Source organism: Hyperoodon ampullatus (genome assembly GCF_949752795.1).
Source record: "Hyperoodon ampullatus genome assembly, chromosome: 16".
In the NCBI taxonomy this organism is placed as follows: Eukaryota; Metazoa; Chordata; class Mammalia; order Artiodactyla; family Ziphiidae; genus Hyperoodon; species Hyperoodon ampullatus.
The window spans coordinates 76,933,493-76,946,838 of record NC_136929.1 but is presented as its reverse complement, the minus strand read 5'-3'; the positions used below and the strand labels follow the sequence as shown (position 1 = coordinate 76,946,838).

At 43.9% G+C, this 13,346-nt stretch overlaps 1 protein-coding gene across 1 annotated transcript in view; it reads right to left on the bottom strand.

The window, feature by feature from the left end:
* MICU2 (mitochondrial calcium uptake 2) overlaps positions 1–9,849 on the bottom strand; it is an 82,761-nt gene extending 72,912 nt beyond the window's left edge. Inside the window, exon 1 of the mRNA XM_079721662.1 lies at positions 9,616–9,849. Coding sequence (XP_079577788.1) covers positions 9,616–9,819 — 204 coding nt within the window. The 5' untranslated portion in view covers positions 9,820–9,849. The remainder of the gene's footprint in view (positions 1–9,615) is intronic.
* Between the last annotated feature and the right edge of the window lie 3,497 nt (positions 9,850–13,346).

The following is a 13,346-nucleotide window of genomic DNA, read 5'->3' as shown; positions in this document are numbered from 1 at the left end:
CTTGTCATCTTTTTTTCATAATCTGGCCATTTACACACTTTGATTTTGGACTTCCATTTGGGTTTATTAACATCAAAGCTTTGTCATCACTTATGTGTTTCTAGAGACATTTTTACCTGAGGCAATAAAGTGTAAAAATTTCTTTGCATTCTTGCTGTACTGCTGCAAGAAAGCTTTAGTCTTCATTAGGCTTACAATGTTTCATGGTTATTAAACTTCTGTATGTTGCTATAAAGTTCACTGCCCTCGGCATACCAATTTTAAATGTACTATCGTTAAACCCAATGCACGGCACACAAATACACTCCAACCAAGTAGACTCCAATATATTATTGTTTTACTCTTGCTAATGTCTTACTAATGTCCTTTCCTCCCCTTTTCACAAAAATAATGACCACAAATATACTCAGACAACTTGAAATAAAAGAAAGCAATGCCAACTTAATTTTATGAATTGTTCAGGGCTCTTATAGCAAATTAAAATAGTTCCATTTCATTAAATACATTATTTGAGCTTTTAAAATACTCATTGATATGCAATAGAAAAAGAGTCCTGCATCTAATGACACTTGCAAAATCGCTTTCCCAGTTAACATATTTCTGTTTGACTATTTAAACATGATGATCCACATTCCTTGCTTTTATTTATTTAAAATTTGTGACCACCATTTGTTTTAGTCAGGTTATACTCACAAAATATGAGTTCAAAATGTGAATTTAAATAATATCAAAGGACTTCCCTGGTGGCGCAGTGGTTGAGAGTCTGCCTGCCGATGCAGGGGACACGGGTTCATGCCCCGGTCCAAGAAGATCCCACATGCTGTGGAGCGGCTAGGCCCATGAGCCATGGCTGCTGAGCCTGCGCGTCTGGAGCCTGTGCTCCGCAACAGGAGAGGCCACAACAGTGAGAGGCCTGCGTACAGCAAAAAATAAATAAATAAATAAATAAAAAATAATATCAAAGAAACACCATATTTGATGTTCTCTTACTATTTTAGAATTTTAAAATTTAATGCCACGATGCAATATATTCTTCTCATTAAACTCGTAATACCAAGGCTTCTTTTGTTTTAGACATTTAAAAAATTAATTAATCTTTGGCTGCATTGGATCTTCGTTGCTGTGTGCGGGCTTCCTCTAGTTGTGGCAAGCAGGGACTACTCTTCGTTGCAATGCACGGGCTTCTCATTGTGGTGGCTTCTCTTGTTGCAGAGCACGGGCTCTAGGCGCGTGGGCTTCAGTAGTTGCAGCATGTGGGCTCAGCAGCTGTGGCTCATGGGCTCTAGAGCGCAGGCTCAGTAGTTGTGGCGCACGGGCTTAGTTGCTCCGTGGCATGTGGGATCTTCCCGGACCAGGACTCGAACCCGTGTCCGCTGCATTGGCAGGCATAGTCTTAACCACTGCGCCACCAGGGTAGCCCAAGGCTTCTTAAAAATAATTCGTTAGGTAAGATTTTTTAGCTACATAGGAAAAACTCACCAAAAGCAAGCCATCAGAAGTTTGTGGCCAGTGGTCCTATATTCATCCTAACTACTGTCTCGAAGCTCTCGTTCTTCATGAACGCGTTAACCCGTCGCCCCCTCCCTCTCTGGGTTTTCTCTCCGGCAGCAGTCATTACTGCTCTGACCCTTCTGACCCGCCCACGTTTCCCTGATTCTACCTCCTAGTTTTCCAGAGCAGCTCACCATCAGGGTCTCCTGTCTACAGCCAGCTGCTAGGGTTAACCATGCCCTCTGCTTTCACTCCTGTCAGGATGAAGGAGGAAAACTTGTTAGTCTCAAAGCCCAACCTTCTACCTGGGGTCTGACTCCAGGTAACCTCCTTCCTCAAAGACTTCCACCTATAATCACCCCCACAGAGGTGGACCAATTTTTGCCCCCTTATTATATCATTCTCCCAGCCAGTGTCTCTTTTCATACCCTTTACAGCAACACTTCTAGAAAGAAGCATCTCTATTCGCTTTCTTTGCTTCCTCACTTCAGTCTCTCCTCAACACATTCCAATTAAATTTGCCCCCAGTATTTCACTGAAATGCCTTTTGTCAAGGTTACGAACAACTCCCCTACCGCCACACCCAAAGCTCAACTGTCTGTCCTCACCCGCTCAGTAGCAACAGACTTAAGTGAGTTACAGATTCGAAGCAATCCCTATCAAAATCTCAGTGACATTTTTTATGGAAATTGAAAAAAAATCCTAAAATTCATATAGAGCCACAAAAGACCCTGAAGAGTCAAAGCAATCTTGAGTGAGAAGAACAAATCTGGAGGCATCACACTTCCTGATTACAAAATCTATTACAAACCTACAGTAATGAAACCAGAAGTAGCAGGTGCTGAAAACTATGGTACTGGCATAAAAACAGATAATACGGACCAATGGAACAGAAAAAGAGACCAGAAGTAAATTCATGCATTTACAGTCAACTAATCTTCAATAAGGGTGCCTAGAACACATAATGGGTAAAGGATAGTCTCTTCAAAAAATGGTGTTGGGAAAGCTCGACAGCCACATGCAGAAGAATGAACTGGACCCTCATCTCACACCTTATACAAAAATTAACTCAAAATGGGTTAAAGACTTAAATGTAAGAACCAAAACAGTAAAACTACGAGATGAAAATATAGGGAAAGCTTCTTGACATTGGTCTGGGTAATGATCTTTTTTTTTTTTTTTTGGATATGACACTAAAAACACAGGGAACAAAAGCAAAAATTCTCAAGACTACATCAAACTAAAAAGCTTCTGCACAGCAAAGGAAACAATCAATAGAGTGAAAGACAACCTATGGAATGGGAGAAAATATTTACAAACCATACATCTGATAAGAGGTTAATATCCAAAATATATAGGGAACTCAAGTCGATGGCAAAAAAAACAAAACAAAAAAACCTTGATTAAAAAATGGGCAAAGGATCTGATTAGCATTTTAAAAAAGAAGACATACAAAAGACCAACAGATATATGAAACAGTGCTGACAATCACGAATCATCAGGGAGATGCAAATCAGAACCACAATGAGGTATCACCTCCCACCTGTCAGAATGGCTATTATCAAAGAGACAAGAGGTAAGTGCTGGTGAGGATGTGCAGAAAAGGCAACCCTCATGCACTGTTGGTGGGAGTGTAAATTGGTGAAACCACTGTGGAAAATCCCTCAAAAAATTAACACTACAACTACCGTATGATCCAGCAGTCCTGCTTCTGGGTATGTATCTAAAGGAAGTAAAATCGCTATCTCTAAGAGACATCTGCACTCCCAGGGTCACTGCAGTTTTATTCACAAGAGCCAAGCTACGGAAAGAACCTGTCTGCATCAGCAGATAGTGGATAAAGACAAGATCGATACACACCCTTACCCACAAGATGGAACACTATTCAGCCTTGAAAAAGGAAGTCCTGCCATTTGAAACAACATGCATGATCCTGGAGGGCATTATGCTCAGTGAAATAAGCCAGATACAGACAGACAGATACTACATGGCTTACTCATCTGTGAAATCTGGAGTCAAGCTCACAGAAGAACGAAGTAGAATGGTGGTTGCCAGAGGCTGGGGCTTGGGGAGATGCTGATCAAAGGATAGAAGTGTCAGTTACGCAGGATGAATAAGTCCTGGAGACCTAGTGGACAGCACGATGACTATGCATATACACCATACATACAATACTATATCATATGCTTGAGGTCTACTAGGAGGGTAGATCTTGAGTGTTCTCACCAACCACACACACAGACAACACACACACACACACACACACCTCACAATGGTAACTTCATGAGGTGATGGATGTTAATTAGCTTGACTGTGCTGATGATCTCTGTTACACAAAGAAAACATCAAGTTGTATACCTTGAATATATACAGTACACCTCAACAAAACTGAAGGATAAACAAACAAAAACCCCTTCCAGGAGTGCTGCTAAAAGCCTGGGAACGGGAGGGACTGCATTCTCCAGCCGCCCCTCCTGGGCATCGCTCCATCCGATGCCGCCTCTGCTTAAACCACAGGCGTTGCGCGTCACTCTGCCCAAGCGCTGAGAATACACCAGACTTCAGACTGGGTGGGAGGTGGGGAGATCAGCAGGCTGTAAGAGAACACACCCTTTCCAGCCCCACGCCTCTCTCTCCCTTCCCTTCCGTTCCTACGCCCAGACTTGCCTGCGTGCTCCAAATTCTCCTGCCCTCAGGCAAGCAGCCCGCCCTCACCCGCGGAGCCTGAGCCACACTCACGTCCTTAGGGGGCTGACTCTTCACGGAAACACTGGTCATGCAAACCCAAACCATTCTCCCCCAAGAGGAATTCAGCCAGTTGTTAACAGACAGACCTTGTTGTATTTAAATCTTTAGTCAGTGTAATCAATACTACACAAAGTGTGTGTCATCCATTTAACGACAATATCAAAATATAGTGTCTATTAATCCAGTTGGTTTTAGCCATATGTCAGGATTATCTTCCAAATGTAAAAATAATTTAATTGGCTTGAGGTTTACAAGTTGAAGCATCTCAATAATTGGAATGAAAATGCAATTTATTTTATTCTAAAATTTATTCTGATATTTTAATGTGATAGCTCAGGACAAAACCTTGCTGCATAAAGACAGATATAAACATTGACAATATGAATTAAAAATTAAATATCATACACAGTAATAGGTGAAATGGACCCACCTTTAAACTTTTGAGACAAAGGTATACCAATTATTGTTTCATTATAGATTTCATCAATTTATTTACCCATTCAATAAATACTTAGCACACCTACTATGCACAAGACTCTTTTCTAGGCTCTTGGGATATAGCAGAAAAGAGCAAGGTTTCTTATTTACTTAGGTTTCCTACTGGGAAAATGGCATATGTCTCTATGACCCTAAGTGTGTAATTGAGTATACATAGGACATTTAGTAACTGAGCTGATTCTGAACATTTCTAGAAACTGCCTGCCTATTATTTCTACAAAGACTAATCAAACCAAAGTTAGACAAGGTCACTTCATTACATAGTGCAGTTCATTTATTTACTCTTTGTATAAACATTTATTATGTGCCATTGTGTGACTGTGAATGTTTCAGGCACCAAGAATATAGAGATGAAAAAGATAAGAGGCAATTCTTCTGGGGGAGACAAAATAAACAAGAAGATAAAATAATTGCAGGGAGTGATAAGTTCTACAAAAGAAAAGAAAAATGAATTAAATGTTAAGAAACGCTTTCAAGGATTTATAAATACAAATATAAATAAACATATCAAAGGGAATCTGACACTTATGAATCTACAGAATAAAAAATTTGGATTTATTTAGAATAAAAAACATTTATACAGTATTATAGACTAGGTTATACAAAACAACTTTACCTTAAACATGGTGGACAAATTTTTCATTAAAAAGCAAACCAAAAAAATCCTATTATGAAGTCAGGGAAACATATATTCAATATCACATATAATTTGAAAATTAATATAAGGCCAAAAATTATAAAAATTTAGAGAATAAATGAAATACTCATGCAACAAATCAATAAGAACAAATAAAATATTATCACTGCTGTCACCTGCAAACTGTAATGCACTTAACTTTGGCTTTATGGTTTTCTCTTTACTTCTCTCCCCCCTCAGTTTTAGGCCTTATTTACAAGGATTTATAATATCAAAATGATTCAGAAAAGCTTTACTTTTAAGTCTGATCTTACATGCCATTGAGGATTTACTTAGTAATATGGAGATGTTTGTTTTCATCAGTTTTTGGTTTACCAATATATTATTTCTAGCTTGCAATAACAAAATACAGTAATAGCAAAAAAACTTTTACATAGTATTGAAATTCCTGCAGGAAGAAAATTATTTTGCCATTGCAACTTGAAAACTCTAGAGCTCCTGTTTCTCCATGAAATAACTTTCTATATTTTTTAATATATCAAGGTTAGAATGCAGCTATCCTTTTAAAGCAGAATGGGCTGGAATAATAGAATAATTTTGTCTTCTCCCTTCTATCATTTCTTATCTGATTTTACTACGCCAGAATCAAATATAATAATATTAAAGAGAGTAATACTAAAATCTAGAACAGTTTTCAAATATACTTAAATGTTTCAGAGGAAGCAGGTTACAGACAAATAACTGACAGGCTGACATGCTCTAAAGCAAGTCATGCCCTAAAGGATATCTGTAGGAGCAATATGTTGTTGTCCAGATGTAATCACTTGTTCAGGGCTCCTGTAGGGATCCCCCGCTTCAGACCACTTCGCTTTCACCAAATTCACCAAAGACCTACACAGTACCCGCTTCCGCTAACCCAAAGAAACCTGAAGAAGATTTTCGCTTTTACGAAAAAAGGCAAAAAACGAAAAAAGTGCTCAGCCTTTGTTTTTCAGCTAGCCGTTAAAGGGGCAGTGCACAGCCCAGGCAGCAAGAGCAGCCCTGGGGACTACATTCAGCATCTCAGCATCAGATGCCAGAGCTCTGAACTGCGTCTGTGAGCATCTGTGCTTCATCTCCATTTATTCTGTGCATCCGTTAGCAAGACGTGTCCTAACTGCTCCTTCACTTTATGCCAATTCGGCTTACAAAAGGTTTCATAGGAACGCTCTACTTTTGGATAGTGGGGGAGAACCTGTATATTTTCTGAAACAATACAATTACATTTTACACAAGACTCCTGCAACTTAGACTCTGCAAATTTATCTTCTAAACTTCTTTCAAATTCATCCACTAATTTAGCCATCACCAACTCTCTCCTGAATTATTTCAACAGCTCCCGACCTCACTTTCAATCCATTGAAAGTGGAGTCACTAAAGTCTCCATACTCTTTCCAAAGGTCCAAGTCAAATCTGCAATACAGTAATACGTGTAATTCTTGATTTATGCATTAAATAACATGGTATGGTGGCATGTTTAATAAGCACTGTAATTTCAAAGACGTGATTCTTTGAGATATCTGTCACAACTGTATCAGAACAGGACAAGATCTGAGGTTGAGGCTGTTATACTGTCGGTTACTGTTAATACTTCTGTAGCTAGTTGCCTACATTCACAAGAAATGAAGAAAATGTTAAGTTATAGGTCAATGAAAACAAAAATGTAATCTTTTTCTATTTAAATTCAGACTCCCTGAATTCTATGCCTGTATTCTTGGGGGACCATGAAGGTTAAGCCCTATGATGGCTCCCTGCTGTCCTCAGGATAAAAATGTCTTCATGACCTGATTCCCTGCCACCCCTACCTGTTCTGAACCTCATCGCGTGCAGCTCTCATCCTACTGAGTCCAACTCCTCCCTCCAGACCTCTGCAACACTGTTCCCCTGCGTGCAGTATTCCTCCCCCTCTCTTTGCCCAGCAAACTCCATTCATCCCACAGGCGTCAGTTTACAGGTCATTGCTCAGGAACCCAAGCTTGTGGGAGGGGCTCTTCCAGGTGCCCCCAGAGCACCCAGCACTTACCACCCCTATCGCCCTGTATTAAAACTGCCCCCGCGGGCTTCCCTGGTGGCGCAGTGGTTGAGAGCCCGCCTGCCGATGCTGGGGACACAGGGTTCGTCCGGGAAGATCCCACATGCCGCGGAGCAGCAACCCGTGAGCCACGGCCGCTGAGCCTGCACGTCCGGAGCCTGTGCTCCGCAACGGGAGAGGCCACAACAGTGAGAGGCCCGCGTACCAGAAAAAAAAAAAAAAAAAAAGAAAAGAAAAAAGGCCCCCGCACCAAGCTGCAAGCACTTGAACCGTGTCTTGAATTCCCCACTCCTTGCATACTGCCTGGCACAGAGGTAGCACTTCAATAATTGTGGAAAGAAGAAAGAAAGAAAGAAGGGAAATGCCAACATATCTGCTGTTTCATGAGCTTGAATTCTACCCTTAATTCCTGACTGACCCTCACAAATGCAAGCACTGGTCACAATGGAAATCTGAAGTGTATGAGTCAGTGAGTATAAATTCACTATTTTTATTGGAGAAATCACTTACTGTGATGACTGAAAATGAAGGACATTATCACTATTATTCAGTCCATGTCAGGAAGACTGTACCACCTTGCAACGCTAAGTAAAATAACTATATAATACATATAAGTGTACCAAGAGCACATCTATCTCAGTAGTTCTCGACCATGCACACATGACTCCAAAGCAGCGGTGGCACTGACGGCCGGGGCGGCGGCGGGATTGACAGGCCCCTCTTAGGGAAATGTTACCCGAGTCAGTGAGGTGGAGGGAGTTTTCAAACTACAGGCCCCTCAATTCCTGCTGTATTCAGCCACTGCTGCTGAGAGGAAGGTGAGGTCATCTTCAAGTCCACTGGGGTGGCAAAAGGACGAAAACCACTGTTTTAATAAAAGTGGTCCAACAGCAGATCAAGCAAATGCTGTGTCAACAGACCTTGTAAACCCATTGATAATACAATGGTTTCTGTATTACTTTAGCTGGACTGAAACTACCAAAGGTTGCAGGGAGGGAAGGGAGCTGGGGAGAATTCAAAACACCACACTGGTGTAAAGTTTCAGTGTCCTGTCAGGAATTGAAAACACAAACAGGCTAGCAGTGGGCCACAAAAACACAGTGACACAGACGGACTGAACCTGGAATCTACAAATTGCTGAGTGGGTAAAACTGAAGCCATTTCTGGGCACACGGAGTGAACCCCTTTGATAGAAGGTGTGTCTGAGTAGCGCTAGGTCAGAGCGTGACTACAGATAGCTCTGCAGGACAAAATTTAAAAATGTGGATTTTATCCTGGGAGCACGAGGCACTAATGGTTTCTGAAGAAGCGTACGTCATGTGGTTAAAATGATACTCTTGGGAAGATTAACTAAACAGGATGAATTAAGCTGTTGAGAACAGAGGCAGAGAAACCAAAGATGGATAATAAACTGAATTGCTTGACACAAAAAACACCGTTAGACAGATCCTTCCACCTGTCATCAGAAATGGTATGAGAATGAGGGGAGAGTTATTGTTTTAACTTTGTGGCATCTTAATTTAATACAAGTAAAAATACTGTATGTCAATCCTTAACTTTTATTCACAAGGCCTGCTTTCCTCTCTTTTGTTTTATCTGACCGTTGAGTTTTTCAGAACTCAAGGCACTTAGAAAGGCATAATGTAAATCTAACCAACAGAAAAAGAATACTGCTTTTAATTTTCAAAAATATTCACACATAAACTTAAAAGAATTAAAATGTCCTTTAAATATTTAAAAAGTAGTACTCTTTTTCAAATGTTCAAATGTTTTGCGTGACAATTTGATATTGAACCAGGGAACATGACCTTTACTTTCAAACATGGTAGTTTTAAAAGAAACGTCTTTTGCGTGGTACTCAGAGTCCGCGGAAGCATGAAGGTTTACAACAGGTGATACTGTTCCTGACAGTTGACCATCAAACCTGGCAAGCATCGACCAGCCGATTGCCTCTTTTATTATTAAAAAGGTCACCTGTTAGGACAGCTGGACCACGGGGCGCACCTGCGGGCCCGGGCGCACGGGACACGCCCCCACCGTCCCCGCGGGTGGGCGGCGCAGGCTGCCGGGGGCCGCCCCAGCACCCCACTCCTCACCCGCACCCTCCACCCGCCGGGCGTCCGAGGACTGAGGGGCGCGGCGGGGTTGCCGGACGGAGCCCGTCCCGTACCTGGGCTATCACGGTGAGGCCGCTCTGGGGCGCCGCCATGTTCACGCGGCCGTGGTACCATGCTGCTCCTGCTCCCGCCAGGGCCACGCCGACCACTGCCGCCGCCACGGGCCCGGAGCTTGGCCAGGCCCGCCGGCCAGCAGCCAGCCCGCGCCGCAGCCTTCCGCCCCAGGCCGCCAGCCGGGAGCCTCCCGCCGCCGCCATTTTTGCGGAAGCGCCCAGTCGCCGCGTCCGCGTCGCTTCACACGGCGGCCCGAGAACTCGAGCGCGGCCGCGGTGTCGCGAGACCCAGGCGGTCTCCGCCCCGCCCCCGAGCCCGCGCGCTGTGAGCGGGCGGGGACGGGGCGGGGCCTCGGGACGGGGCGGGGCCTCGGGACGGGGCCTGGGCGGGGGCGGGACGCAGTGGCCGGGAGAGAGTGGGCACGCTGCCGGGTGTGGCACCAGGATCGCCGTGCCGTGTGTGTGTGTGTGTGTGGGGGGGGGGACGTGTCCTGTGGGGCCAGGGCCGGGCGGGGGTCGAGGGCCTGGGGCCGGGGTCGCGCGAGGCGGCTGGCTGGCTGGCGCCGGGCGGCGGTCGCGGTGAGCTGGGAGCCGCTTTCCCGGGGGGCGTGATCAAGGCGGTGCGACCGGGTCCCTGGTGTTGGGCGCTGACGGACACGCCCTGTGGGTCCTGGGAACCGGGTCGCCTCGGCATCCTACGGGCTGCGTTCCGAATCACTTACCTGAGTCAGAAAGCTGCTCAAGCTCTACAGGCTTCCGCACAGACCTCGAGGACACAACCTGGTTTAAAAAAATTGTATTCTATTGTCTCACTGTGGCAGCTAAGCAAACTTTTTTAAAAATGTATTTTTCAATTGTGGTGAAATACACATAACACTATCATCTTAGCCATTTTTTAGCTCACAGTTCGGTGGCATCAAGTACATTCACGTTGTTGTGCAACTATCACCAGCATCATCTCCAGGACGTTTTTTGTCTTGCAAAACTGGCGAACTTAAAAAAAAAAAGCGTCTTCGCTGTCTTTTAAATCCTTCCAGTCCTTACATTCTCGTCTGCTCTTTGGTTTTTGCTAAATCATGTTCTTTCCCAGCCGTCTAACTTTGACGAAGTAGTTTTTTTTTAAATAAAATTTTCTGTTTTTTAAAAATGTATTCTATTTATTTTTTATTTTTTAAAAATTTTTGGCTGCATTGGGTCCTCGTTGCTGTGCACGGGCTTTCTCTAGTTGCAGCGAGCGGGGGTTACTCTTCGTTGCAGTGCGCGGGCTTCTCACTGCGGTGGCTTCTCTTGTTGCGGAGCACGGGCTCTAGGCATGCGGGCTTCAGTAGTTGTGGCACGTGGGCTCAGTAGTTGTGGCTCGCGGGCTCTAGGGCACAGGCTCAGTAGTTGTGGTGCATGGGCTTAGTTGCTCTGTGGCATGTGGGATCTTCCAGGACCAGGGATTGAACCTGTGAAGCAGTTTTTAATGAACTTGCAGAGTCAGTCTCTTTACTTCAGGCAATCACTATTTGCTGAGTGTTGGCTTTAAACTCTTCTAATAAAGTGTTTGATGGTGTCTATTATCCCACCTGGCCCCGAGTCAGATGCAGCAGCACACCTTCCGCATGTCTCTAGCATTGGGGACCCAGGTGTTTTCCCCAGCACAGGCTTGGGCAACACCTCAGTCCTGGCCATTCCACTGATTATAAGAAATGATTTAGCTGAGGCAGATGGCTTGGCTTTGTTTTGTAGTCTCTGATCCTCCATTCACTGGTCTTTACTTTTCAGAGTAAATTTACTTAATAAACTTGGTTCAGCCTCTGAAATGTCCCTAAGCCATCAGAAGCTTTACTGGGGCATGCAGTAACTTACAGCCCATGTCAAAGGTGCCAAGAGTCCTCATCACATAATCACTGCCATCTTGAAGTTATGCAAAACAAACTAAAAACCGAAAACAAAGAACAAGTGCCACACTAAATCTACTTGGACCACTTAATCCCTTGGATCCTCTTGTCATGATCTGCCCTTCGTTCTTGCTCCCTTTCCTTAGCCAGCTTGTCTAAACTGATCTGCAGTTGGAGCTTCCACACTTTTCCCACCTGCTGGAACCACTTTCTGTGTCCGTCCCAGGCAGGAAGTAGAGGGACTCAGTGCACAGCTGTCTGATCCAGACCACAGGGTTTGCATCCTGCCTCTACCGGGATGATCACTGTGATTAGGGGCAAATTACTTAAACTCTCCGAGTCTGAATTTTCTCAACTGTAAACACTGTCTCAGGGTTTGGGGTTGGGGGATTACATGAGATGTCCCACAGGAAGCGACTAGTCAAGTGCCCTGTAGACTCACCGCAGATGTCAGCTTACCCTCTTCAAGATTTGCCTCACTGCTGCCTTCTGATCACAAATGAGCTTGACCGAATGCCAATGAGTCCAGAGGGCTGGCCTGTCTAACCGGAGATCTTCCCGCTCTTTCTTACCTGACTTGACCCCGTAGACCTCTGGTCCGTTTTCCACCTCTGCTGACTCTGGTAGCTCTCGGCATATGTCCTGCTTTTCTGGGTTATTGACATCTAGCTCGTTTCTGTCCCTGGGGATTATAGGGTTTCTAGGACATGTTTGTACATCCTGGATGTCTTACCTTAAAGCTTCTTCTTTTTTTCTTTTGGCATGCAGGATCTTGGTTCCCCAACCAGGGATCGAACCCACGCTCCCTGCATTAGGAGCACAGAGTCTTAGCCACCGGACCACCTGGAAAGTCCCAAAGCTTATTCTTGATTTCCAGGAACCACAGTTACAAGATGTAGTTGTGTGGTTGTGTGTATACACGCCGCCTAATTCACAGTTCCTCTACACATTTAATGAAAGCTGGCATCTATCATGTAGTCATGGTTCCAAGCCCCAAATAGGGGCATAATCCTATGAGAGCATTTGGTGTCTTTAAAAACATTGTATTTCTCCCACAGTTTGACATCCTCGTGGGCGAGGATATCTTATTTTTCTGAGCACAATGCCCCGCACATATTAGACATTCAGTGAAGGAGTGAATATGTCACCAAGTGAGGACGGCACAAATGAAGCACTGCTGTGCCGATTTCCATTCTTTGGGCATCAAACATACAGAAATATTACTATTGTGTTATTTATTTTCCAAGACAAAAGCCTCATTTTTAATTATTTTCTTTTCCTGAAAATCTTTGAAACTACTTGAAAAACTGTGCTTTGTAATTATTATTATTATTTTTTTGTGTGTTATGTGCCCAGACCTCTAGAACTCTCATTAAGACTTAATGCGTTCCAACTTTTCTTTTGCAGAGGAAACACATTCTTATAATAGAGCCAATCTCTAGCCGACTAACCATTCTAAGTATGAAATCTTCCCTGGCAGCTGCTGACATTTGTCTGAACACATTGAATGTATTGGTCTTTTTAGGCTCCGGCTTTGTTCATTTCTTCCTCACCAGCTGTAGAGAAAGTCCCTGGCTGGGATGTATTTTCAACCATGTAGTTTATAAACCAATCCCCAAATAAGGAACGGCTTCTAAAGCTATCAGATTTCTGCTGTTTTAAATGGTGATTGGAGAAAGACAGAATATAAACACCGATCGTTTCAAAGTATCATTCTTTTTTTTTTTTTTTTTGCCGTACGCGGGCCTCTCACTGTTGTGGCCTCTCCCGTTGCAGAGCACAGGCTCCGGACGCGCAGGCTCAGCGACCATGTCTCATGGGCCCAGCCGCTCCATGGCATGTGGGATC